Source organism: Hemicordylus capensis, chromosome 1 (assembly GCF_027244095.1).
Source record: "Hemicordylus capensis ecotype Gifberg chromosome 1, rHemCap1.1.pri, whole genome shotgun sequence".
Lineage (NCBI taxonomy): Eukaryota > Metazoa > Chordata > Lepidosauria > Squamata > Cordylidae > Hemicordylus > Hemicordylus capensis.
Window position 1 is genome coordinate 210,417,695 of NC_069657.1, and position 26,327 is coordinate 210,444,021.

The 26,327-nt window shown below is 42.1% G+C and overlaps 1 protein-coding gene across 8 annotated transcripts in view; it reads right to left on the reverse strand.

The window, feature by feature from the left end:
- LOC128335059 (anoctamin-5-like) overlaps positions 1–26,327 on the reverse strand; it is a 94,976-nt gene that overhangs the window by 16,068 nt on the left and 52,581 nt on the right. For 7 of the 8 annotated variants that reach the window (XM_053272857.1, XM_053272847.1, XM_053272828.1 and 4 more), the window contains 13 exons: positions 23,693–23,761; positions 21,547–21,831; positions 19,093–19,206; positions 16,540–16,655; positions 15,136–15,270; positions 14,885–14,990; positions 14,729–14,789; positions 13,740–13,891; positions 9,760–9,837; positions 6,546–6,768; positions 4,950–5,119; positions 2,764–2,861; positions 1,760–1,890 (listed from right to left, as the gene is read on the reverse strand). In XM_053272857.1, the coding sequence (XP_053128832.1) occupies positions 1,760–1,890; positions 2,764–2,861; positions 4,950–5,119; positions 6,546–6,768; positions 9,760–9,837; positions 13,740–13,891; positions 14,729–14,789; positions 14,885–14,990; positions 15,136–15,270; positions 16,540–16,655; positions 19,093–19,206; positions 21,547–21,831; positions 23,693–23,761 (1,738 nt within the window). Of the gene's footprint in view, positions 1–1,759; positions 1,891–2,763; positions 2,862–4,949; positions 5,120–6,545; positions 6,769–9,109; positions 9,185–9,759; positions 9,838–13,739; positions 13,892–14,728; positions 14,790–14,884; positions 14,991–15,135; positions 15,271–16,539; positions 16,656–19,092; positions 19,207–21,546; positions 21,832–23,692; positions 23,762–26,327 lie in introns of all 8 variants that reach the window. The other variant, XM_053272838.1, reaches the window with a different exon arrangement.

Sequence of the window (26,327 nt, forward strand, 5' to 3'; positions counted from 1 at the left end):
TTCTGTACCTTTTCCAGTTCTACAATGTCCTTTTTAAGATGTGGTGACCAGAACTGTACGCAGTACTCCAAGTGTGGTCGCACCATAGAAGACCAAGTCCTACTCCTGCCAAGAAGCTGAGCGGCCAGGGACATAGCTACAATTGAATAAGGAGGAACAAATGCCCCCTGAGGCAGGGAGGGCGCCCACCACTAAGTGACAGCTTGCTCTTTGCTCTCCTTCTCCCACCTCTTTGAAGAAAAAAGCAGGAAGTGGGGGCAGAAGCCCATCTTCACTTTTTGTCCCAGGGCTCACTCCAACCTTGCTAGGCCCCTGTGAGTGACTCCAGCTCTTCCAACCTATCCTTGGCTCAAAGGCCTTCATGGGGGCTTTGTGTCCTTGCAAGCTGTTGCCTTTATGGGGCTGTCAAAGTAGGCATGGCTGAGGTGAAAACATATCTTATATTTCAAAGAGAGTTTAGAGATGGTTAGGAAATGTTGAGACAAATCAAGCTAAACTAAGCCTACAGGACAGAATACTCTTTAGGTGATGGCCAAACACAGTTAGTCATGACTAAGTCCCATTGAAATTAATGGGAAATAAGTTAGTCATAATTAGTCTTAGTTAGTCATGACTACTCTCAGTCTTGGCCTTTGTCTTATAATCTTTCTGTCCCTTAGGTTTCCATGTTCATTGGCTAATCCACCATCACAAATGAACTAATATTTACAGGTTTTTAGAGTTTTCAGATAAATGGGGGTGGGGAACCTAAATATTTGTATGATTACTGGTACGGATGTGCACAGAACTGGTTTGGCCAGTTCGGTTCAAATCTGACCCAGATTCGACCAAATTCAAACCGACTCAATCTAGTCCAGCTTTGGGCTTGGATCAACCAGGTCTGGTTTGGTTCAGTCATCAACCTGGGCCGAATCAGTTCACGGGAAGGCTCAGGGTTAGACTTTTAAAGGGGTTATACTTTCCCCTAACATAAGGAATCACCACCTTCTATTTTAAGCCCACAGCAGCGAGTCTCCAGAGGCAGTGGGGGGTGGTGGCAGCAGCTCCTCCAAGCCATCCACTGGCCTCCCAAATGACAGGGAGCTGCAGCCCAGTTCAGGTCTCTGCACACGCATGGAGGCCATTTCTGTGACCTCTGCACATGCACAGAGGCATGCTTGTAGAAGCCCCCGTTGCCCACACCGCCACCTCTGGAGACTCTCCACTGCCGCAGGCTTAACATAAAAGGTACTTTCACTCCCGCCCTACCTTATGTTAGGGAATCCGCCTTTACTTGTAAAGGAGAATTCTCACCGGATTATCCTTTACAAGTATACCCAAACTGATTCTTAAAACTGCAGCTGGTCCGGTTCAAACTCAGACCGTCAGAACCAGGCCAGTTCAATTCGAACCATAGTTCAAATCGAGCCAGCTCACACATCCCTAGTTACTGGTTTGTGATTTGCCACAATACAAACTAGCTCACATGTGTAAAATGGAAGTCAATTCAGCAGTGTTTAACATTAACTGATACCATGCATTGCGACTAAGGCCAAAACCAGATTTAAACCATTATAAACTGTATGTGCTTCTTGATTGTTTCTGAGAGATTTTAATTTCTGCTTTTAACTCTTTAACAGATAGCATTCTGAGCACACGAAGCCCCCCAAATTGCAGACAAATCAGTCCGGGGGGGTTGAGCAGGGACACTTTCAAGTTTTGATGTTTGTTTTCTCTGTACAGAGGCATTTTCCATTTCACAAACATGTTCTTTGTTTACCCATTTCTAGGTATTCATAAAACAGGCCCAGGGCTCCAAAGTTCTGCAGATCATGGTCTTGCTCCCATCGACTGTACAAATTCTCTGGGCTGCTCCTGGCTTTCCGACGGCCCCACCAATTGAAGATCCAGCTGTGGTTTGGGAAAACAGAAATCCCAGGATATGGCAAGTTGCAACAGACACCCAACAGAGGAAATCATGTATCACATTATAGGATACCACATGTATTTCCAAAACACTTCTCCCATAAAAGGAAACCATTCATGACTTGTTTAAGCCTGGAAAAGTCCAGGTCACCATGTTGCCTAAACATTTGGTTCTGATGCTTATAAGTTTCCTTTTTTTCTAGTCAACTTATGGTGCCTACATTTAAAATAAAGGAATATGAAGACCTACACTCTAATAGTGAACCAGAATTAACATAATTTTCTTTAAACTGTTACAACCATCACTATTATAATACATAACAGACCCAGTTCCAAAATCCCATTATTAATAATCTGATAGTTAAGACACAATCTGGAGAGAAGTTCCATCCTGAGGTGAAATGGTGCAGATATTAGAGTGTTGGGCAAGTAGTGTAGTGGTTAGACAGTTGGACTAGGACTGGGGAGACCTGAATTCAAATCCCCATTCAGTCATGGAACTTACTGGGTGACTCTGGGCCAGTCACTTCTATCTCAGTCTAACCTACCTCACAGGGTTGTTGTGAGGATAAACACAATCATGTATACCACTCTGGGCTCTTTGGAGAAAGAGCGGGATAGAAATGTAAAAATAAATAAATATAAATAAATATGTAGCGATGTAGCATGAGGACATAACCACTTACTGAAGGCAGGGACTACTAGCAATGGAGGACAGAAATGGCTGCAACTTGCCTACCAGTGCTTAACATACCTGGTTAGTGTTTCTCTGAACTTGATGAAGGGGATGGTACTGTTCAAATGTATTTTGGAGTATCTTTTAAAAAATCAATTCAATAGCATGAATGCATCACTTACGGTACAATCGCTTCTTGGATATTGCCCCAGATCTGTTTGCCAGCCATGACAATGGTAAGCTGTGTCGTCAGTTCAATCAGGCATCCTGCAGGGTCACACTGATGGGACAAACAAAAAAGCAAATCACAACTGTTCTGTGCTTTGCAAAACATCCATTAACATGGAAGACCATTTAAAAAAATGCTTAAGCAAATGAGCAGCTTGCCTTTCTCGTGAGCACTTCCCTAATAATATAAGTTTTTTTAAAGGAGAAAACAACTAAAAGGAAAGCCACAAAGGTTTGGTACTGGAATTGCTCAACTGTATAGTGACTGTTCCTCATAACTGATGCCAAGGAGATGCTGTTAGCCGGGTGCACTTGCTATATACCCCAACCCTCATCAGTGAGTTGACAGTTTGCAGCTATCAAAGGTCATGCAAAGCTTCTGGAGTGCATACATGATGCTTGGGAATTCTGGAGCAGAGATGTTTAAAAAAAGCTTATTGGTGCTTGACTTCCTAGATACATCGGAGTCCAGAGATCTGGTTCAGAGGAGGGAGGCTGAATTATGGTCAGGAACATATATAAAGTATATACAGTCAGTGGCGTAACTACCATTAGGCAAGGGGAGGCAGTCGTCTTGGTGCCCCACCGCCTCGAGGGGCCCCCCAGAGGCACATCACATGACTCCCCACCCGCCCATGTTGCACCTCCTATGAATTATGTTGAGTCTCTTGGAGATCGGCAGGAGCAGAGAGTAAAAAAAATAGATTCAATGTGAACTAGATATTCACCGTATTCATAATGGGGATGTGAGTGTGAGTGCACTATATATATATATATATATATATATATATATATATATATATATATATATATATTGTGTGTGTGTGTGTGTGTATCAACGAGGGGCCCATTTTAAAATCTTGTCTCTGGGCCCACTCCAACCTTGCTACACCCCTGTATACAGTGTATACCAGTTTTGGATGTTATTAGAGGACTGCAGCCAAAACTTTGGCTGGCTATTTCAGATTATTAGTAGTAATAGTAAGTTTATTGCGGTCACAGACCAGATTAACAATTTAAAACATTAATAGGAAATTAATAACATTAATAAGAACAGATCAATAGCTTTTTGCTTCGTGCCAGATGCAGCTCTTCATTCTGCCCATTCTCTCTCCAATTTTTCTCCTCCTCTCAGACTCCACTTACCAGTCTTCCCCTCTTGCCCTTATTCCTCTGGAATATTCACTTTCTCACTCAAAACCCTTCTTCCCGAAGTCTACCACCTTTCCTTGGGCTGCTGTCTTCTCAAGTCACCTGGCTCTTGTTTTCCTAGATCCTTACTGCTTCTACACCCTTGTTTCCTACTTGCCTGCATGTTGTGTTTCTTTCCCAGATCTGAGCAGCGAGGGACTCTTAGGATCAGAGCAGCCAAGCCAATAGCAACCAGAGGCCTTCTGCGTGTTCTCCTCTGACATTTGGGCAGCTTAGCCAATCACTTCTAGGAGGATCGCCACTTCCACCACAAAATTCCTTCTAAAGCAGGGGTACCCAACCTTGGGTGGATCCCCTGGTTATGTTGGAGTACATCTCCCATCATCCTCAGCCACAATAATCTTTGTGCATTACAATTTACAAGAATTTGGAGGGAACACAAACACCTTAGTGTCTGTCAGAATCTTGGCTAATAATCTCCTCAGCATACTTGGGGATCAGCTGTTGCTCAATAATAGAATACATGATTTACTCTATACGTGTTCTGTATAGAAATTCTCAAAATCCATTTCCAGCATCTGCTGGTAGGGCTAGGGAAGATTCTGGTCTAAAACCCTAGAGAGCCAGTCAACACAAAACAATACTGACTTAGATGGACACATGGCAGAAGACATCTTCCTATGTTCACCTGACTGTTTCAGAGCAAAGAATTCAGTGGGTTACTCTAAGACAGGGACAAGCATTATTGTTTGATGATGGCTGATTCCAGTCAGTCATGAGCAGGGTGTGTATTACTCTTCAGTGAATTACTATAGTTCTTAGTAACTGTATATTTCCTTTTGGGGCTATAAGTTATGAACTCAAGACATTTCCCTCCTTGGAAATGATGGCTTTTTATCCAGAACATAGTGCTGTTTTGGACTGCCCTGACAAATATCAGGATGGCAGGTAACCCTGCCTCCCTAATTCACTCCAAACGACTCCATACCTCTTCATTTCTCAGGGTACCAAACATGTAGGTGTAACCACTAGGGTAGCCCACAAATTTCCCTTTGAAGAAAGCCACATAGAAACATGCAGAGTAGTAGTTGACAAACTGAAACAGGAACATCTTCATGGTGAGTCTGTTCTCATACTCAAGGTGAGTTCTTGGGATTTCTGAAAGACCAACAAGTAAATAGCCATTTAATTCCCTTTGCACCATATGGAGCATGCAAGTTCACCTAGCCTTCAGCAATGGGTGACAATTAGAATTTGACTTCAATAGTGCCGACCTATTATGACTAAGGGTTAGCAAAAGGAATGCAAGACTGTGAATTAAATATACACCAGCAGATGGCAGCAGCTGCACAACGGTGAGTCAAGTGCATAGCCTGCTCTGAACAACAAGATAACCACAGAATTATTCCTACAGATCAATAGGGTTTATTCGGCCCATGCATCACTACATCCTATTCTGATAAATCTGTAGGACACCCTGGTGCTGCAGGGAGGTTCCCACTGCAGCCCTCCCTGCACAGTTCTGCACATTTTTGGTACTGTGGGGATGTGTGTGTGTGTGTGCGCGCACGCACGCGCATGCACTTTTTAAATGGGAACCAGAGTTGTGCACAGCTGTCCAGGAAGCTGTGCAGGGTCAGTCGGGAAGCCACGCGAAGACAGCTGGGAACTGTATTTCCTCCCAGAATTTTTCCCATGAGAATAGCTCTGGGAGGAACTACCATTCCCAGCTGCCCTCATGCCACTCCAGCTCCTGTAAAAGAGGGCAACCCACTGCGAGAAGCAAGCAGAACTGCACCGGGAGAGCCATGAAGGAAGTGGACACACACACATACACACACCCATGGTACGGGGGTATCCTACAGCTTCACTGGAATCAGACGTTCCAATGCATAGACTTAGTATTTATTAACGTGGAAGCAGTCCTTTATATTAAAGTATAGACACACGATATAATTATTCTAGCATGTATCCAATCAATAAAACAATTGTGAATAATTATGAAATGAAAATGTTAACCTGGGATCACTTTCTTAGTTCAGAAAGTAATGGGTTGGGAAATTCTCATTTGCTGACCAACAGTATAGCTGTGAAATAAAAATCATTCTGGTGAGGTAGTTAACAAAGACTTTACAGTCAGTCTTCATGCTGGTACAAATATTATTTGTGAGAATTAACCAGTTGTGGTGATCCACTTCTGTGAGCAATATAACTTTTAGGGACTCATGGGAGATCTTCCTCTTTCTCTGTAATTAGGAAAACTGTAAGATTCTAATCGAAGAGAAGGAAAAGGGATTTTTTTATTAGTCTTCTCTGATGTGATGCTGGTTATGTAAGCACACTGCAATTAGCACAGTGTAAGCAATTAGCAATGGTAAGCCAGCTGCAATATCAACCTTGCCAGTTCTTGTTGATAAGATCAAAGTTGGAATACACCTAAGGAGTCAAGCGACATGATATAGAGGAGGGGCCCAAAAAACTCAAGGATGAGAGCCAACCTTGCATCCATATTCTGCTTCTAAATGCCAGTGACCATGGGCAGAAACCTATCTCTGTCAGTTCTGCTTTTGTGCATAATACCTACCCATATCTGTGATCCAGACAGCTATCCTCTCATATAAGAAATTCAAGATCATGATGATGACAAAATTCAGGCATGACGCAGTGACTGATGTTGCCAGCTGTGGTGTCAGTAAACTTTGAATGGGCTTCAGGGTTTGTGTGTGCTCCATGATACTGGCAAAAGTAGCATAGACGGTAAGGCGATAAGCTATCACAGCTATCATACTCGCTATGATCAAGGAGATCTAAGGAAAACCAGAGAGTTAAGAGCACTACTATTGTATCAGGATTGTACTCAGCCACGGAAAATTCATAAGAACAGACTTCAATGCGCGTATATGGAGGGAGAGGGAGAGAGGATTCTAAGAGCCAATCTATACATTGTGAATAATTATGTAATTATGTGATATGGCCCTGTCAGGACCATACCATTTCAGGCTCCATTTGGGGGTTGAGTCTGAATGAAACTCCAATGCCCATGCCCATATCTTCCCTGAAAATAAAAATCTAATACATGAGAAAGAGAGTTGAGCTAGAACCTTTTCTCCTGGTGCCTTAGCCTTGACTGAGTGCCAAGACAGGCCACAGCAGGGTTGAAGACAGGACACACGGTTAAGAAAGGGGCCAAGGTTGGATGCTGGATTAGGCAAATAGGGAACAGAGGGCCATAAACAGGAATTGTGGTTGAGGAGGGGCCAGGATCAGATGCCTGGTGAGACCGAAGCAGAAGATGCTCTCAGAGCCAGAAGCAGAAGATGCTCTCAGAGCCACACTGATGGTCAGGTACCAGAGGAGGCAAGGCAGGATGAGGAAGTCTTTGTTGCTACTCAGGTTGTTGATACTATCTGGCCAGCATGGAGGCACTGGTTTCATAGGGCCTGATGCATTCCCATTGTGCCCAAGCGTCAGATGACACCACTGCAGTCTAGAGAATATTGAGTATCATTCCTCCATAGAGGTTTACTTTGCCTGGCTTGCCAAAGTGCCTAATATAATGGTGCAGAAGCTAAGGCATTGGAGACCAGCTGCTGAAAGTTCTGGTTTGACACCCCCAGCAGCCCAGAGGTCACCTTTTTATTTAGAGTGTTCGCTCTCTCTCTCTCTCTCTCTCTCAGAAGTGGTTAAATATGTAGTCTTCCACCTTTAGTTTGAAGCAGTACAGTTCCAACAAAGCTGACACACCGTATTATTCTGACATTTTAGATTAACTCTAAGAATGCCATGTAAATTCATGCAAAGCATACCACTGATAGCAATGCTATTTCTATTAATGCTATTATCTAAATCCATTACTATTATAATAGCATTATTTTGTAATGCTATTACAAATCCAAGAATGCTGTGTTCCAACAAGAGCTGCAGAATTCATTATGTAAATATAATAGCTATTCATTATAAATATGTTTCTTCTTATTTACAAGTCTCTACAGTATTCTCATTTGTCTATCATGAAATGGCGTGCACATGTAGAGGATACCATACAGTCTGCTTCTTGATAGTTCAATGGAATTAAACACAACAGATGCAATCAGCAACCCCATTTCTCCGAAGTGTTAAGTTCAATTAGGTTGGGTTCAGGTTAAGGACTGGTAATTACAGACACATAGTATGTAATTAGGTGCTGAGAAAGTAAAAATATTTTGGCAAAATGAACCTCTAGTTTAGGATTGCTAGAGAACTAACAATCACCCAAAGTAGAAGCTTTTTTTTTTTTTAAAGGCCCAGTTTTGGATGCTGGGCATAATTTTTCAATGTGAAATAACAAGAGCTGGCAATGCTGGGGTTTCAATTAGAGATGGGCCCGGACCGGTCCGGAGGCCATTCTAAAGGCCTCCGGAATGGTCCGCACCTGGGCGGTCCGGTTCGGGTGGGTGGGGGGCTTTGCGTGCGCGCAAAGGACTTCTGGGAGTTTTGCAGAGCAGCATCGGGGAAGGGGCGGCAGGGAGGTCTCCTGCCGTCCCAATTACTACTAAACTAACGGTGCCAGAATGGGAAAGAGGCGGGAGGGGTAAGTAAACCTTCCACCCGCTCTTAAAGCCACCCCCCACCCCAGTGCTGGACCGCAGTTTGGCGGTTCCGTGCACACTCCTAGTTTCAATTAGAGACCAGAGTTTGGTCTACATGTAACAAACTATTATTAGTCAATGATAGACAAATGCCTAAGGTTGCAAATCAATGCTCACTTACCTAGGAATAAATCCGACTAAATTCAGTGGCACTTACTTCTGAGTAGGCATGCACAGGATTGGAATCTTGAAGTTTGCCATTACTCAGAAGAAATTTTATTTATTCATTCATTCATTCTGACACATTTGTATACCACCCCATACCTAAGTTCCTGGGCGGTTTATTAAAACCAAAGGGATCAATCTGAAACAGGATGTCAGTGGATTGCATACTATGCAATTCAGTGTGTATACTTTGCATGAAAACAGACAGGCAAATGTGAGTTAGTAGCCGTTACAGGAAAGAGTACACCCAAAATGAGACCCAACGCAAAAGCTTTAGATGTGTTAAAATTCAAGCGTAGAAGGTGTTCAGTTTCTTGTTACACATGTTAAAGTGATGATTCAAAAAGATGCTCACCCAGAACAACACTGTCGTTCCTGAGATGCAGAACCGTACAGCCTGGCTAGTTAGAGGCAAATAAGGCTCCATCTCCTGAAACAGTTAAGCAAGCACAGCACATTTCACCACCCACTCTCATATTATTTTACTGACCACTGCAGAAAGCAACCTCAACCATTGGGGAAAAGCAAACACACCCCAAGAAAACAATTTTTATTGCTCCCAAAAATGCACAGGGCACATTTCTTCTAATGGGAAAAAGACAGGAATGGAGGAGCCTGTGAAAAATATATAAAGAAAGGAAAGCAAGTAATCAAGAACTCTTAAGGTTTTACCCATTTATGAGGTGGCCAAAGGGCCATTTTGTTTCCCTCCTCATTTGTCTAGCGTGAAATGAAGTGCACATGTGGAGATGCTACACATGTCTGCTTCTTGATAGTTCAATGGAATTAAACACAATATGCAAAAAGAAAGGAGCTAATGTAGTTAAACCTACTCAGTTTCCAATAGGTCTCATCCCAAACTGTTTTACAGCAAAGATGTATAGACATTGTCCTCCATCTTCTCAAGTTTTTTTGTTTTGTTTTGTTTTACTTTCCCACTTGAAGAAATGGCTTATATCATTAGTTTCCGCTCTAAGCTGTAGGGAACGGGCAGCCCAGTCTTACCCAAAACAATATTCCAAAGTACAACAAGCTCAGTTTCCCATAGTCATGTACGGTCTTCCTCTTAACCAATTCTACTTCCTAAAATATCAGACCAGACAGTTTAACCAGGAAGAACAGTTCAGGAATTTTTAAAAAAAGATTTTGCTGTATAGCAATCACTGATATCAATGCTACTTTGTATTGTACTACAGCCAAATCCACAAACTTGCAAGTTCTGGATATATGCTGTTCCTATACACATCTGAAATCAACAGGGAGAAGAACATATTCATGTAATCAATACTGCACAAAAAGTTTTACTGTAATTTTAGAAACCCCTGTTATCACTACGTGGCTATTTGTTCTTATGAATGCACACCCAAGTGGTGAAACGCTGGAAAAGGCACTGTTAATTTTTCAAAAGAAAAAAAAATCAATGATTTTATCTAACGAAGAGACCTGTGGCACTTTAAGGACTAACCAATTTATTGTGCCATAAGTAATGAAGGTGCTTTCCTCTGTTATCATGTGGAAGCACGTGCATAAGAACAGTTCACCTCCAGGTCTTAAGCTGCTACCAATTCTCTGCTGTTCACCTGGTAAAATGTGGAGTAGGTGGGCAGAGAACTGAATGTTTTTCAAACTAGGGCCAACCTCCTTCAGTTCAGTTGTAGTAGATGAGGAAGAACTTATTCAGTGGGGGGTGATATTTCTTAACTTTCACTCCTGGTAGGGAATGAAAGGAAGATAAATCCTGTGGTGAGAAGCAACTACTTAGAGCACGAAGGGTCGGAACTGATAAAACCCTGCCCTGAGGCCTGCAACAAATTATGAGGGAAGGATCAAATAAGGCATCCCTGACAGAACTGAGGGAGAAAAGGGCAAGGCGCCAATTGTTATTTCTGGCACATATGCATGAGTGGGCATTTTTACCTCTTCCTCTCTTACAGCTTCCTTTTAGTGATTAAAGCAAATTTTTAAAAAAAACATTAAAAAATTAGAGCTTCCTATATGCCAAACCTCATCTAAATTCAATCCAGGAATCTGTTCTGGAATATAGGAATGAAAGTGCCACAGATGCAGAATGCATTTCCCTCCTGACTGAAGAATTACAGTTTATTTACACATGTCAAATTGAGGCGCTAAGCTTAAAGTACATATGGCATCTCACAGGCCTTAGCGCCAGCACTTCTCTCCCTTTTAAAAAAAAAATTAAGTGCAGGACTTTCCTCACTTGTTCCTGTGGGCCGTCAATGCAGTTTGATCCTAAGATTTTCTGAACCAACAAATACATACTTGGGATCATAACATGTTAACAATAGTCCGGTGTTATAAGCTAGAATGGGAAAGCAATAGGATTAAAAATGCTGGATGGATCATTCCTCCACCTTAAAGTAAAATTCTAATCATTAGGTCTACTGTGTTCCTCCTTTGGTTTAGTAGTCTGGGCATGCAGACAAAAGCTTAGAGGCAATTTAAGAGTTCAGAAAAATCATGTGGTATAATCCTACTTGCAAAAGTAGTGTCTCCAGAATGCAGTAGAAAAACTGCATGTTTGAATTACCCAGCATATCAAAAACTCTCTGCACTTGAAAAGCCAGGATGCCAGGGGAAATGTATGAGCTAATATATGGCATCCCACAGGGCTCCATACTGTCTCCAATGCTCTTTAACATCTACATGAAACCGCTGGGAGAGATCATCAGGGGATTTGGTGTGGGGAGTTATCAGTATGCTGATGACACCCAGATCTACTTCTCCACGTCAACATCATCAGGAGTTGGCATAATCTCTCTAAATGCTTGCCTGGAGTTGGTGATGGGCTGGATGAGGGAGAATAAACTGAGACTGAATCCAGATAAGACAGAGGTACTTATTGTGTGGGGTCAGAACTCCAGAAACAATTTTGATCTCCCTGTTCTAGATGGGGTCACACTTCCCCAAAAGGAACAGGTATACCGTCTGGGAGTACTTCTGGATCCACACCTCTCCCTGGTTTCTCAGGTTGAGGCGGTGGCCAGAGGGGCTTTCTATCAGCTTCAGCGGATACGCCAGCTGCATTAATTTCTTGAGATGAGTGACCTCAAAACAGTGGTACATATGCTGGCAATCTTCAGACTTCTTCTGCAATGCACTCTATGTGGGGCTGCCATTGTACATAGTCTGGAAACTCCAGTTGGTACAGAATGCGGCGGCCAGGTTTGTCTCTGAGTCATCTCGGAGAGTCCATATCACTCTTCTGCTGATAGAACTACACTGGCTGCCAATAGGTTTCCGGGCAAAATACAAAGTACTGCTTAAAACCTACAAAGCCCTAAATGGCTTAGGCCCTGGGTATTTAAGAGAACGTCTTCTTCATTATGAGCCCTACCACGCACTGAGGTAATCTGGAGAGACCCGTCTCCAGTTGCTGCCAGCTCAGCTGGGAGTCACACGGGGACGGGCCTTCTCGGTTGCTGCCCCAAGATTGTGGAATGCACTGCCTACTCACTGATCCTCCCCATCTCTGGCAATTTTTTAAAAGCATTTCAAAACCCACCACTTCACCCAACTTTTTCGGCTTTTTAAATTTTTAGGTTTTAATCTGTTTTGACTTTTTAAATTGTTTAAATTGTTTTTAAGTTTTATGTATGATTTAGCTTGTTGTATGCTATTGTTATCACCTTAAGTGACGCAGCACGGAAATGCTTTACTAATAAGCAGAAGGTTGCTGGTTCGAATTCATGCTGCTACTATATTGGGCAGCAGCGATAAGATGCTGAAAGGCATACTGTGCAGGAGATGGCAATGGTAATCCCCTCCTGTATTCTACCAAAGAAAACCACAGGGCTCTGTGGGCGCCAGAAGTCGAAATCAACTTGACGACACACTTTACTTTTATGTTATTGTTAACCACGCAGAGATGAAAGTTTGGGGCAGGGTACAAATTTGATAGATAGATAAAAATACTAGACCACTCTTCTCTCTGAAATGCTAGCTTTTCAATTGCAAGGAGTTTCTGGTGTGGAGAAGCATTCAATAGGTAACTCTCAAGCTGCATTCTGAATTAATCTGGTCTCAGGGAAGGTCACAACCCACCACCCCACCACACTGCCGCTGAGTAAAGAAGCACCTTTTAAACTTGTGGCTCTCTTGCATTTAGTGGGGCAGAGTGATTTCCCCCATATATCCCAGAATAACATCACTCTCAGTAGATGTGACTGGAACCTCCTTTGCATTTCTTTTTCGGTTAAAAACTCCTGCTAACTGCTATTATTTTTCCTAGAAAAGTGTCACGCATACGTCTTTCTGAATGGTTGGACCACTTCCTAGAAAAGTGCAAATCACGTCTTCAATTCTCTTCAGCTAAAGGTTTCCCTGTTGAAATGCTATGTTCTGGCATTCACATAAATTCTGATTATTTTAAAATCAATGGTGGTAACACTCCAAGTATAATCACTTATTCAAATGCACCTTAAACTTAAACAAATATAAAACTTCATTTTTAATTTGACATGTGCAGAACAACACGCTTCTGTAATGCTGTTTTATTTATTTATCCAACATATTTTTATACCGGCATCAGTCCATTCTAAACACATAAGTACTGGAGACTAGGGAAAGCTCCTTTAAGATCAAGATGTAAGAGTCACAGCTGGCTTCATGTTTGTCTCCCAAACTCTGAGTGAGCTGGTCTTGCGATCGTGAACGTGAATTGTTTTCTGTGCTAAGTAGGGTCTGAATTACTTGCATTTGGATTGGTGACTACATGTGAGCACTGTCTGTTTGAAAGACATTCTTCTTAGGCTTCTTAGGAGATGAGGCCATAGCTCCGTGGTAGAGCATCTGCTTGCATGCAGAAGGTCCCAGGTTCCATCCCTGATATATCCAGGTCGGGCTGGGAGAAACCCCTGCCGGCAACCTATCAGCTGCCAGCCAGTGTAGACAATACTGAGCTAGATGAATCAAGGGTCTGACTTGGTATAAGGCAGCTTCCTACATTCCTATTTGTTTCACATTACCTGAGTGACTGGATTCTTTCTTTTTTGGGTACACTTTGCTTCATACTCTGGCCTCAGCTGGAGCTGTTGCTGTTCCTCTTCAAAATCAACTAAATCCCACTCATATTCAAGTCGAGCTTGCCGCCGTTTCCAAAACTCCAAGAAAAGTGTCACTGAAAATATTAAGCAGTCAAGAACTAATGCTCATGCAAAATAATTTTTTGACAGTTAAATGTCTACACTTCCAAATATATCTTTGGATGCGATGATCTTTGTTACTGAGAAGATGTTTATCTATTGCGTCACTTGCACATAAAATACGACCTGCTGCTTTGAAGTTTGTTGGAGAAATCCATTCTTCAGTTCTGAATCAAATATCAGATCTTTGGGGTCCCTGACAAAAACAGTCAAAGTCATTACTGCAGATGTGCATACATGTTTTCCACATTGTGGGGTTCACCACAGGACAGGCTTAAAAATGTGGAAATCCTGAATGTTATGCATATGCATCTTTGGATTGCGCTTGCACTCAGCATGGGGCTGGAAGTGTTCATAATGTACCTATGACTGTTTACATAGTTCTGTCATGAAAAGTGATACTGAGTGGCTGTGTGCAGTATGTGACAGCTCTGCTGGCTAATGACATTTGGCTGCCTGAAGTGGACCAATGAACAGCACCCCCTCCTTTTCCTTCCCTTCCCTTTTCTGTTTTGTTAAAAATGATATCTCTGATTCCTTCTCTCAAATTTCCCCCCTTCCTAAAAGAAAAGGAAGGAAGGGCGCATGATGAAAAGCGGCATGGTACCATTTTGCTTTCCTTCCTCTGCAGGCCATCTATGAGGAGACCTGCCTCTGAGAACGGCCTCATCATCCACCGCCCGAAGTTGCCTACTTCACCCTGCTTCATGTTAGAGCTGGCCCTGTGAGAGAGAGACCTAGGGCTGGCCCAGGGAGTGAGCCAACCCCCAGGACTAGAGAGTTATCAGAGCAGGACTACCACATATACTCACCCCAGATGCCCATAAAGATTGCAAAGAAGAGAGTTGCCACGTTATCAAACAAATGGGAGTACTGGAACAGAAACACAAGCCAACATTTGAGTTAAAACAACTCTGAAAAACCAATACAAATTTCTTTTTACCATAATTGCAGGAATGGCTACAGACCTCTGAAGACTTACAAGTGGAGTTCAGCCACCAGTATTCACATTTGTCATCACACAGTGGGCACATGATGATATTTCCCCCAATATTAATGTCACAGATTTCTTTGCTGAGGAAGGCAAATAAGAGTGTCTTATCAGGAAGGAAAAACAGATTAAAATAAATCAACAGATCCAGAACAGCAAGCAATAGAATGGTTAGGACAACTTCAAAAAATTCACTTTAGCCAATGTTGTCATGTCAATTACACCTACCTACTCATATTTTCATTCATTGTGAATAAGCCATACAGAAAGCAGATAACGCCAACAAGAGCTGCAAAGAATAGCATCTCGGTGTAGAAACCCAGCCAGGCAAAATAGATTCCAATCCTTTCTCCATAATATTTTCTGCAGAAAAGTAATGCAGTGGGATAAAGTAATACAAGAGACAGTCAGAATCTTTGGGGGAAAGTGCATAAGACTAATTGTAGATGAAAGTGAAAACCAAAAATTGTTTGTAACGTTATTAAACAAAACAAAAGATCCTACTGATGTAAAAAAAAAAAATCTGTTGACAATTTGCTCCCTGCCCTAAACCTGATTTGTGCGTGAAAACTGCACAGGATGGCCAAACAAAATATTTGTGCCCCAATAACTTAAAAAATATAGCTAGTCTTCACAGTATCAGCAAGGGGGGGGGGCACAGAAGGAGCAAAATACATTTCTGGGTGGGTGAACTGTATCCCACATGTTAGATTTCTGAAAAAGAAATGGAGGGGGGCAGGTAGAGTCAGCTACTTATCTGAGAGGGCACTTCCCCCCTCCCCCTGTTTGAGTCTTTGTTCAGCAACCATTTGATTCCCATCCATCCCTGGCTCCCATTTTCATCTCCCCTCACGTTCCAGTTTAACACTTACTGAGCCTGACCAGAATGAAGCCATGGAAGTGATGGTACAGACATGACCAGCAACACTTACCATCACTTCTAACTCAAGCAGAACTTCAGAATAGGGAGAGAAATGTCCAGAGTTTGTTTGCTTGTGTGCCTTTTAATGTGGTGATTCTCTTTATTTAGCAGGGGAAGAGTAACTGGCCCTATCCACCCCCAGCACAGTACCTCCAGTGACTGTTGCTGGTGTCTGTCTTATGTTTCATTTTAGACTGTGAGCCCTTTGGGGGCAGGGAGCCATCTTATTTATTTGTTATTTCTCTGTGTAAACTGCCCTGAGCCATTTTTGGAAGGGCAGTATAGAAAAGAGACCTAAGTAGGCCATTTGGCAACTGTATATTATTCTTTTCCATCAAAAACAGCATGGTGGGTGGCTTATGAAGCAAACCTGACTGTGGGATCAGAAAGTATACTCATTGCATTTGCGGGAAAAGCCCCAAGTAATGAAGTTTTGAACAGATTATTTTTTTTCCCAAGTTGAATCCAAAAATATCATGGAGAACATTTTTCAGAAAATATCTTCTGCTTTAGAATATGCTGTTGCTGGGTCTGAGATGAAATTATTTCAATAAAAGCTGGCCTACACCCAGGCTGGCGAATTATATAGACACAAATGATAAAGGCCTTTTATGACACATAAGGGCTCGTTGCATCTTGAATAGTTTACCAATATTGCATTCACTGCAAAAGTCCCAGAGTCCATAAGCATATCAGTGTCAAGCACTCACCTGATAAGATCCAAGGGCTGTTCTTTGAAAAACTGAGGAAACCTTGCCCACTCCCTGTATAGCGTGTATCTTTCATTTTCACACTTTGGATCATTTGCCTTCTTCCAATATTGACACTGCAATAATGTAGATAAACAAACAGAGGGGGGGGCGGAGAAACACAGACAAGTAAATGGCAACATATATGACAAACACGACAAATATTTATATATCACTTTCAAAGGGCTCACAATCTAAAAAAGAAACATAAGATAGACACCAGCTACAGCCACTGGACCGATGCTGTGCTGGGGATGGATAGGGTCAGTTGCTCTCCCCCTGCTCAATAAAGAAGATCACCACTTTTAAAAGATGCCTCTTTGCTCAGTTAGCAGGGGACAACATATGTTCTGCAAAATTTGTCTTTTTCTGAATATATGCCAGGAGTGCTGGTTCTGTTTCCAAGGCTGACACCAAGACTAACACAGAACTGGTGCTATGAGAGAGGAGTGATGTTCACCAATCTCCCCTTCCCTCTGAAGCCCACTGTGCCTCCCAAAAATATGTACCTGTGGGTTGCACAAGGGAAGGGAAGAGCTGAAAAACTGCCCCTCCCCACAGCACCACCATTGTGTCAGTAAGTTTTGGTGTGTTTGACAGGATTGGGATAGTAACATGCCACTATTCATACTGCAGACTAGCAATGCAGACATTCTTGGAGAACTAACAAAAAATGACCGCTGAAATAATCTGTTCAGTAGCTCAACTACTTCAATTTCTCTTTAAAAACCAGAGAGGGGGGAAGAATAAGAGTAAAGAAAAGAAATTGAACAGATTAACTTAGAAACCCCAGTGTGTGTGTGTGTGTGGATATATAGTTGTTCTCGAGTTTCATGTGATCATTTTTTGATCACCTTTCAGATTCATTACTATATGTTTTTATACTTGAGAAATGTTCCTTATATTCAAAATTTATTTTGAAGGCTGCCTATTTTAGTGTAAGAAATGCATTTTGTATACAAGATAACTGATTGTTTTCTTGTATAATTGTGCTAAGTAATGGAGAATGATCAGACTATGGAAAGATTATTCACAGCATAGTTTTAATATATGAAGGCTTTTGATGTTTTTATGCTTTGAGTTTTTATCATTCTTATATAAATATATGTATAAATTTTGTATAGTATTTGGCAAATTGTCTTCACAGTTTGTATAGTATTTGGCAAATTGTCTTCACAGTTGTCTCTGAAGGAGAGTTTTCCTAAATGTGTTATACAGCAAACACCCACCTAACTGGCACCTCTGACACAGTACAAAGGATATGACTTAAATTATTACAAACAAAAGAAATAATTATTTTTGAATTCTCAAAGGACTAACTTAAAATATCAGTTATGAACCGAAAATAGCTTTTAAAAAAAAACACAATTATATGAACAGATCCTTTTTACACAATCAAAAAAGAAATGGAAACATGTTCTAAATCTCTGTCAGCAGAGGGCACTGTGATATTAAATTCTAGTACTACAACTGTTGGCAGGTGATGTTGGGAGAATCAGTTCAGGGGCCACTTGGATGAACAGCCCCCATAAGCAATACAGGGACATATAAATCAGTATAAGGCAGCTTTCTGTGTTCCTATGTAATGTTATCATAGGTGGGGTCAGAAGGGTGTGGGGATGTCTGTGGAGGAAGTCCCAACAGACACACTCTCAGTGCACCCGCTTCCTGTTCATGTTGAAGAAGGTATTGTTTAAACTGATTCACACTGAAGATGGAAAAAGTAAAAAACTAGATTTTATATTTTCTAAACCCTGGTTTACAGCCATTGCCACTTATTCTTCATGCCAGAAGCGCTTGGTGCAACCTGATCATTGACAAAACCTAGAGAGACTAATCAGAATAAATCTGCACTGCAGAACCCCTCTGGCCCCACCTATGATAAAATTACATAGGAACCCAGAAAGCTGCCTTATATGGAGTCAGAACAATGGTCCATCTAGCTCAGTATTGTCTGCACTGACTGGGAGTGGCTTCTCCAAGCTTTCAGGCAGAAGTCATTCCCGACCTTACCTGGAGATGCCAAGTATTGAACCTGGGACCAGATGAACCTAAGCAGATGCTCTGCCACTGAGTTTCAGATCTTTTAAGCCCAATTTCAGTAGTCTCAGATTCCTCATCCACGCTTTTGGCTTTTCTAATCACCCAGTCTGATAAAGAACTCAAAAGGAAGCTGTTCATGACTGTTATTTTTTGGTTGAATTCATAAAGGTGTGACTTGGGTGAGTGAAGTCTCGTACAACCATAGTCTTCCTTGTTCTCTTCTTCCTCTCCCTTCCCGAGGCCTGCACAGGTGTTGTCTTAGCTCAGCTAACGCCTTCACATCAGATGTACAGAGTACATGTCACAGGCGATTTGTGCAGTAATAGTCACAGATATTATTGTATACTACAAAGCAGCGTAAATCACGATGTCAGTTTAAAAGCCACAAAGCTAGGGGCGGGGGGGGGGATCCTGGGGAAAACTGGGACATTCAAGGAAATGAATAAAAGAATGAATGGTTAAAATACATACATCATGAAGTGGGTAAGCAGCAGTGTAGGTACCATTATTTAGCAGTCTTCTGATCCCAAATTTCTTCTTCCCTTCTTCTGATCCATATGGGCACCTTGTTAAAATATAGAAAACCTAGATGGAAGAAGGAACAGACCCACAGTTTAAAATTACTACTATATTAAGCTTTTCAAATGTGAATGGTATGTCACTGCAGTGTAGAATGCAAAACAAAATGGCGGAGATCCGCCTGGGTAAGGGAACAAGGATGCAGCAGGAGGGGTGTCCTTGGAGCTGGAGGCTGCTCTGAATGCAGGCAGTGGCTTTTCCACTAGCACCATGCATTGGGGGAGGGTGATTTTTGCTGCTCTTCTCTGCCTCCAGAGAGTTGGTCTGGTGGTCATTGGCATGGATTGTCCCCTTTGCTAAGCAAGGTCTACCCTGGTTTGCATTTGAATGGGAGACTACATGTGTGAGCACGGTAAGATATTCCCCTTAGGAGATGGAGCTGCTCTGGGAAGAGCAGAAGGTTTCAAGTTCCCTCCCTGGCAGCTTCTCCAAGATAGGGCTGAGAGAGATTCCTGCCTGCAACCTTAGAGAAGCTGCTGCCAGTCTGTGCAGACAATACTGAGCTAGACTGACCAATGGTCTGACTCAGTAGAAGGCAGCTTCCTATTTTCTGAAAATATGTCCCTGAGAGGGTCCTTACTCCCTCAGGTAGGATCTCAGCTAATATCTTTCTTCCCTACACTGCAAAAATCTCTCTTACTGATCACTTCTAGAACACTGGGAAAGTTGGGGTGTTTGGCCTGCTTGTGCAACAGCATGTGTGTGGGCCCCCGGCACATCCCCCGGCACATATCTAGCACATGAGCTAGATAGACCAATGGTCTGACTCAGTATATGGCAGCTTCCTATGTTCCCTGCAATCCCTCTGTACATGTGCACTTCCTCATTTAAGATGACAGCTATCATTATTATTTGATCATTTTATAATTTATTATATGAAGTACTTTATGAGATTTTAGGATTGAGTCCTCCAGTTTCTTGCTTTGACCAAATAAAGAATCTTTTTTTAAAAAATTACATCTCACCAGTTAGCTGTTTGGTGGGGAAGGGGAAGTGGGGTGGCAGAACTGTGCCCCTAGCACCCCTTGCCAGAGATCACCTGAACCACTGCTATGAAAATGCTCCATGCACATATTCCTGGTTGCTGAATTGGATGACAGGGGGGCATGCATGCAACACCCAGTTGCACCCATGTTCCTCAAGCAGCTAGAGAACCAAGCAGAAAGCTAACTGGATCAGGGCATTGAAATGTTAATCCCTTCAATAATTACTATGGATGTTCTTTTGACAAGATTTTCAGTTTAGCTTATTAACAATGCATGTAGCTTTATCGGCAGGGTGCAGATGAAGCCAAGATACAGAGACCTTTCCTTGTCTTTGCTCAAGGAAGGGTGCTTTTTGGAGCAAAAAAACAAAGCTAGCAAAATGATATACAGGATGCTTCTCAAATCTGCTCGTTATTATTTAGCACTTACATTTACCACTCTATAGCCGGAGCTCTCTAAGCGGTTTACAATGATTTTAGCATATTGCCCCCAACATTCTGGGTACTCATTTTACCGACCTCAGAAGGATGGAAGGCTGAGTCAACCTTGAGCCCCTGGTCAGGATCGAACTTGTAACCTTCTGGTTACAGGGCGGCAGTTTTACCACTGCGCCACCAGGGGCTCTTATTTAGTTGCTTAATCCTACCAATTACTTGATTAAAGCTTACAGTCCTATTCAAAATAGGACTCTATTTTTCTATTGTTCTATTGTTCCTCCCCACGTTCCTGTAGTTTAGAAGGATACACGTGTGTGTGTGTGCGCGCGCGCATGCATGCCCACACACACACACACACACACACAGAGTTTCCCCTAAGACCGGAAACCGTGCATAAAGAAAACATAAATCACAAGCAGCGAAGGAGGTTTATGCAAATAGTATTAGTGCTTTCATGTTCTTATAACATGAACTTAAGGAGAGAGAGTGCAGTCATTTATGCATCTTTTTATACTGCTATTCTACATTCCAAGCCAGCCATTTAGGAAATGGTGACAGTTAGTGACAAATACTGTGGACCAGGGTTTCTTAACCTTGGGCCCCCAGATGTTGTTGGACTACAACTCCCATCATCCCCAGATAAGGCCTTTGTGGCTGAGGATGATGGGAGTTATAGTCCAAAAACATCTGGAGGCCCAAGGTTATGAAACCCTTCTGTAGACTAAACACCTGCCTCACCTGCTCATGATATTCATTTTCTTAAACCTATGTGATGTTTTCCTAGGAACAGCGTTGTCTTGTGTAGACACTGAGTAGCTGCAGAAACCTTATAGGCCTTTCTCTGTAACCTGCCCAAGCCACTGGGTGTGCATCTGAGCATTATTAAAGGGCATGTGTATGTGTACAAGAATTGGTGTACTCACAATTCTGTTTCTGACAGATGGAGGGAAAAATGTATCCTTGTCCTCAATGAGGTAGAGTTCCTGCCTTTCCTGGCTGAACGGGGCTGTGAAGTAGTCTGGTTCTGGGTGCATCACAATCTCTGGTAGCTTAAATGGCTGAAACACACAGTCGAAGGGATTCTCTACAGCACAAGAAATATCGTTTTCCTTGATGGGCACTTTGATGTTCAGCACTTCGGCATATGTGGTTAGGACCTCCCAGGGTGCATGAATCTTCACAAAGCAAGTTTTACCATTTTCAGATTCCTACAAATGAGGAAAAAGTAAGGTTCGAAGTTAAACTAAGCAACATTTTCTATATCCATATAGTGAACCCCAGAATGTCTGCAGAAGTTACACATCTGTTTTTTCATCGCATGCATGAGCACACATGGTGGAGAGCTGAAGCCAATTGTGGTCACCTAGCACTTGCGCACATAGTGCAGATGCAATGAATGAAATAACACAATGAGGCAGAAGGAGTGTACACTCAATGTGCAGGGGGGGGTGCTGGCTATGCTGCAGTGTAGGAAGCAATGCTGAGTTCCCTAATTAACACATTCTTGGGGGGATGGGGGCACAGCTCAGTGCATTAGAGCATTTGCTTCACATGCAGAAGGTCCCAGGTTCAATCCCTGGCATCTCCAAGTAGGACTGGGAAAGATTCCTGACTGAAACCTTGGAGAAACTGCTGCCAGTCAGCATAGACAAAACTGAGCTAGATGAACCAAGGGTCTGACTCAGTATAAGGCAGTTTCCGATGTCCCTAGACACCTTAATTTGCAGGTACCTCTTTTAAATGCTGGCATACAAACTTAACTGGAAAAATTGAATATACTTCACTAACAGGCATTGGTCTGTCAACGTTTATTATAAACTTACCAATTTTACCATCGTCCTTTTTCCTTGCATTTTTAGTTGGAATAACCTTTTAGTTTAGAAGTTTTTAGTTGGAAGAACTTCCCAAGGGCAGAAAATGGGTGCAACTGGTGGCAATGGATGGGCAGGCAAAGCACTGCAAATGACAGATTCAAGGTGCTGTTTTGCCACTTCTGTTGTATTGTGAAGCACACACCACATTTAGATCCTGATCCAGAGAAAGTTAGTTCCATTTAAACCTCACTGAAATCAATGGACTTTAAATTGGTTGTGGCTAACCTGCACATTAATTCTGGTGGGTTAAGCATGACTAATTTTCTATGGATATGAACCACTATGAGCATGTAATTCAGATCAAGAACAGCTCATAGTGCTGATCAAAGAAATGCTCCATATTCTGCCACACACATGGAAAAAAAGAAGCACCGCACGTTCTAATATTCTAGCCTTCTCAATTATCCTGATAAGAGCGAAGGACAAATTCTCTCATAGGGTTGGCTTGGATAATACTTTGCCTGATCAGTCTGCTACTTGTGATAAAGACAGGGTGACCATGAGAGCACATCCTTCCCCTCTCCTCCCACCATACAGTCATGTTGCTCCTTAATCATAGGGGCGGATGGATCATTTGATTAATATTTTCAGTCGTATTTAGGGAATACTCAGATGAACTGCAATTAAGAAGTGGTACCCTGGGAAGAGAAGCATGCATGCTCATGATGTGCTCACATCTTTATCACGTAGGGAGAGCCAAGCAAAGGGTCATCTAAAATAGTCAGGTTTTTGGTTTATAGTTTTAAAGCTTCATTTTAGAGGTTTTATTGCATTTTAAATTGTTTTGATTGTGTTGATATTTTAATTGGTTTGATATTAAGAACCACCCAGGGACCTTTTTTTGTATGAGGCGGTATATAAATGTACTAAATAAATAAATATATGGGCATAGGGAGTGAGAACTAGGACTCCAGGCCCATTTCCTTTTACCGTTACTCTGCAAAGTTTACACTCAGTTATTTTGGAAACATATCCTTATCACCAGCAAATGAACTTCAGCCACTTCCCGTTAAAACAAAACAGCTCAAACAATTAACAAAACTGTTAAAACAATTTGTGTATTAGGTAACTGATTTTGCAAGCCAGCATTTGAAGCAGTAAGGCATAAAACAATGAGCTGGGTCCCAACTTATTTCATCCCCATCTTATTTCATTATAGCCTTTTAAGAGATAATAACCCACAATGCTTCTTTACCTTTTTGTCTTCAACTTCTAGTTCCAGACCTGCCTTCATTAGATTGTTCTCAAATTCTCGTCTCCTTTCCTAAAGAAAAGCAGGCAGGATATTGTTTTTTATTTAAAGAAGACTTAGAGAGAGAGAGAGAAACATCTTTTTTCTTTTCATTAATGTTTCCTGTAAGGATACTAAAGTAATTTTTTAAAGCAAAAATCACTAAAAACGACACATGCATCTCAAGGGGGATAGGGAAACCGTCACCACTGACCAGAGAAGGACTAAGAAAACAAACACATTTTCAGTCACCAACAGAAGAGGAGGGCTAGCCAGATCCCTCAAAGAGGGAGTCACAAAGAGACGGTGTCACCACAGAGGAAGTGCTGTTGTATGTTCTCACAGATCTGGAACATGCAGCAGGCTTCCATCTGATGATCTGAAAGAGGAGGGAGGCATATATGGGAGGAGGTATGCAGGATCCCAGGCCACAGGTTCACCAGCACCAGGAAGTGGGCCCAACCTAACTAGAAGGCAGTGCAAACTGCCAATAATGTGGTGATATGTTATTTCTCCTTTATGTCCTAAACCAAGTGGGACTATCTGCATTCTGAAATATTTTCAAGGGCCCTCCAACATAAGGCACAGTATAAACCCAACAGCCAAATTCAAATGTACTAGGAGGTCTCTTCACCTCCAGTTTCCCAAGCCGCATGTCTGAATTGATGAAACCGGAGTCAAGGGTGAGAAGGGACCTGCGGTTTCCCTTCCCAAACCCCACTCTGAACCTTCAGTCAGAGTGGAGTTTCACCACCCTTACCTCTGGTTCTGCAGCACCAGCATTACACTCAAACACTGGCACCGCAGTTTGGGCTCCACAGAACTAGAGTTGAAAGGCCTGATTGGCTGTGCAGCCTGGTTCACTCACTCCGGCCTCATTGGCTGTACAGGCTGTTCTTCAGTCAAGCAGGAAGCCCACACAGCCAGCTCCCCCACCTCTCTGCAGTCTCGCTGACTGCAGAGAGACTGCTCTCTCTTGAATGCCAGAAAGCAGATGGGAGAGCAGGGGAAGGGGGTGCAGAACCACAGGTCCACTGGCGGCCACTATATCTGAAGGTGGCCACTATAAACACAAGCATACAACTGAGTTAGTCATCAATGTTTTGAAACAGAGGGCTTTTTAATGTAAGTTTCTGTGGGTTTGTGCCATTAACCATATGGAGTCTTTGCCTAACAGTTTATCTATTTTCTGCCTGCAACAGAGACAGAGTATTGGGGAACACTGCAGGATGGGATCCCTCATACTAAAGTTTACTTTTGCCTTACCAGACTTATACAGCATTCTTTTCCCCCATGCCACACACTCACACATACACACTCCTACTGATACTCCTGTGTAGTTTGGAATGGGAGAAACCATGTCTGAATGTGGTTTTCAGAGTCTCCTTGTTCTCTTAATAAATCACGTCCTGAAAATCCCACTTAATAAATCAGGTCCTGAAAACACCCTAAATTGTTACCTTACCTCCTGCTTGATTGCCTTGGCTGTAATCCTATGCACACTTTCTTGGGAGTAAGTCACACACACACACACACACACACACACACACACACACACACACACGTAATTGCTCAACACCTAAGGAGACTGCTACATTTAGCTGTCCTTGCCTCTTTCACCAGTGCTTTGGACACAGATTATAATAGGAAATCACTAAAATGCTCATGACTAGTTTGTTTCTTGTCATAATAGCATGAAAATAGCATGCATGGGTAGACCATTATGTGTTTATACCATATGTATTTCCATACACTTTAGTTTTGAGGCTTAACTTTTCCCACTTAAATCCTTGCACAATCGCAGCAAAGTTAGAACAATGAAACAGTCACTAATGGGCTTTTGATGTGGTTTAGAGTTCTCTTGGTTAAAATACTGAATAAAGAGCAGCAGCAGTCATGTGGACAGACAGAGAAAATAGGCTGAGCAGAGAGAGATTTATTTTCCTAAAAGAGCGCAACTGCAAATAAAAATATAATATAATATAATATAATATAATATAATATAATATAATATAATATAATATAATATAATATAATATAAACAAACTGATTTCAGTTTTTTTAAAAGGGGGAAAGGAGGACCGACTGCACAAGGTGAGAACTGAAAGGGTGAACTCAAGTTTGGAAGTGACAGGATCTGCAAGGGTATACCCTTGAGAACCAACCTCTCATTCATCACCACACCTACACAGGAAACCACTCCACTACAAGTTGTGCTATGGCCCATCTACACCCTTTTTTCCTTATGCAGGTTCTCCCCTTTCTATGGTCTAGTTAGAACAAATGTAGTAATGAAAAGAGAGTGGTGTTTCATGGATTTGCAGTCAGATCATGCAAGAATACTATAGATTGTGCAAAACATCATCTGGATCACCCACAAAATCACAGTAAGAATCAGTGTTCATGCTGGAATAATGAAGATGATGATGATGATGATGATGATGATGATGATGATGATGATGATTAATTCAATTTCTATACTGCCCTTCCAAAAATGGCTCAGGGTGGTTTACACAGAGAAATAATAAATAAATAAAATGGATTCCTGTCCCCAAAGGGCTCACAATCTAAAAAGAAATACAAGACAGACACCAGCAAC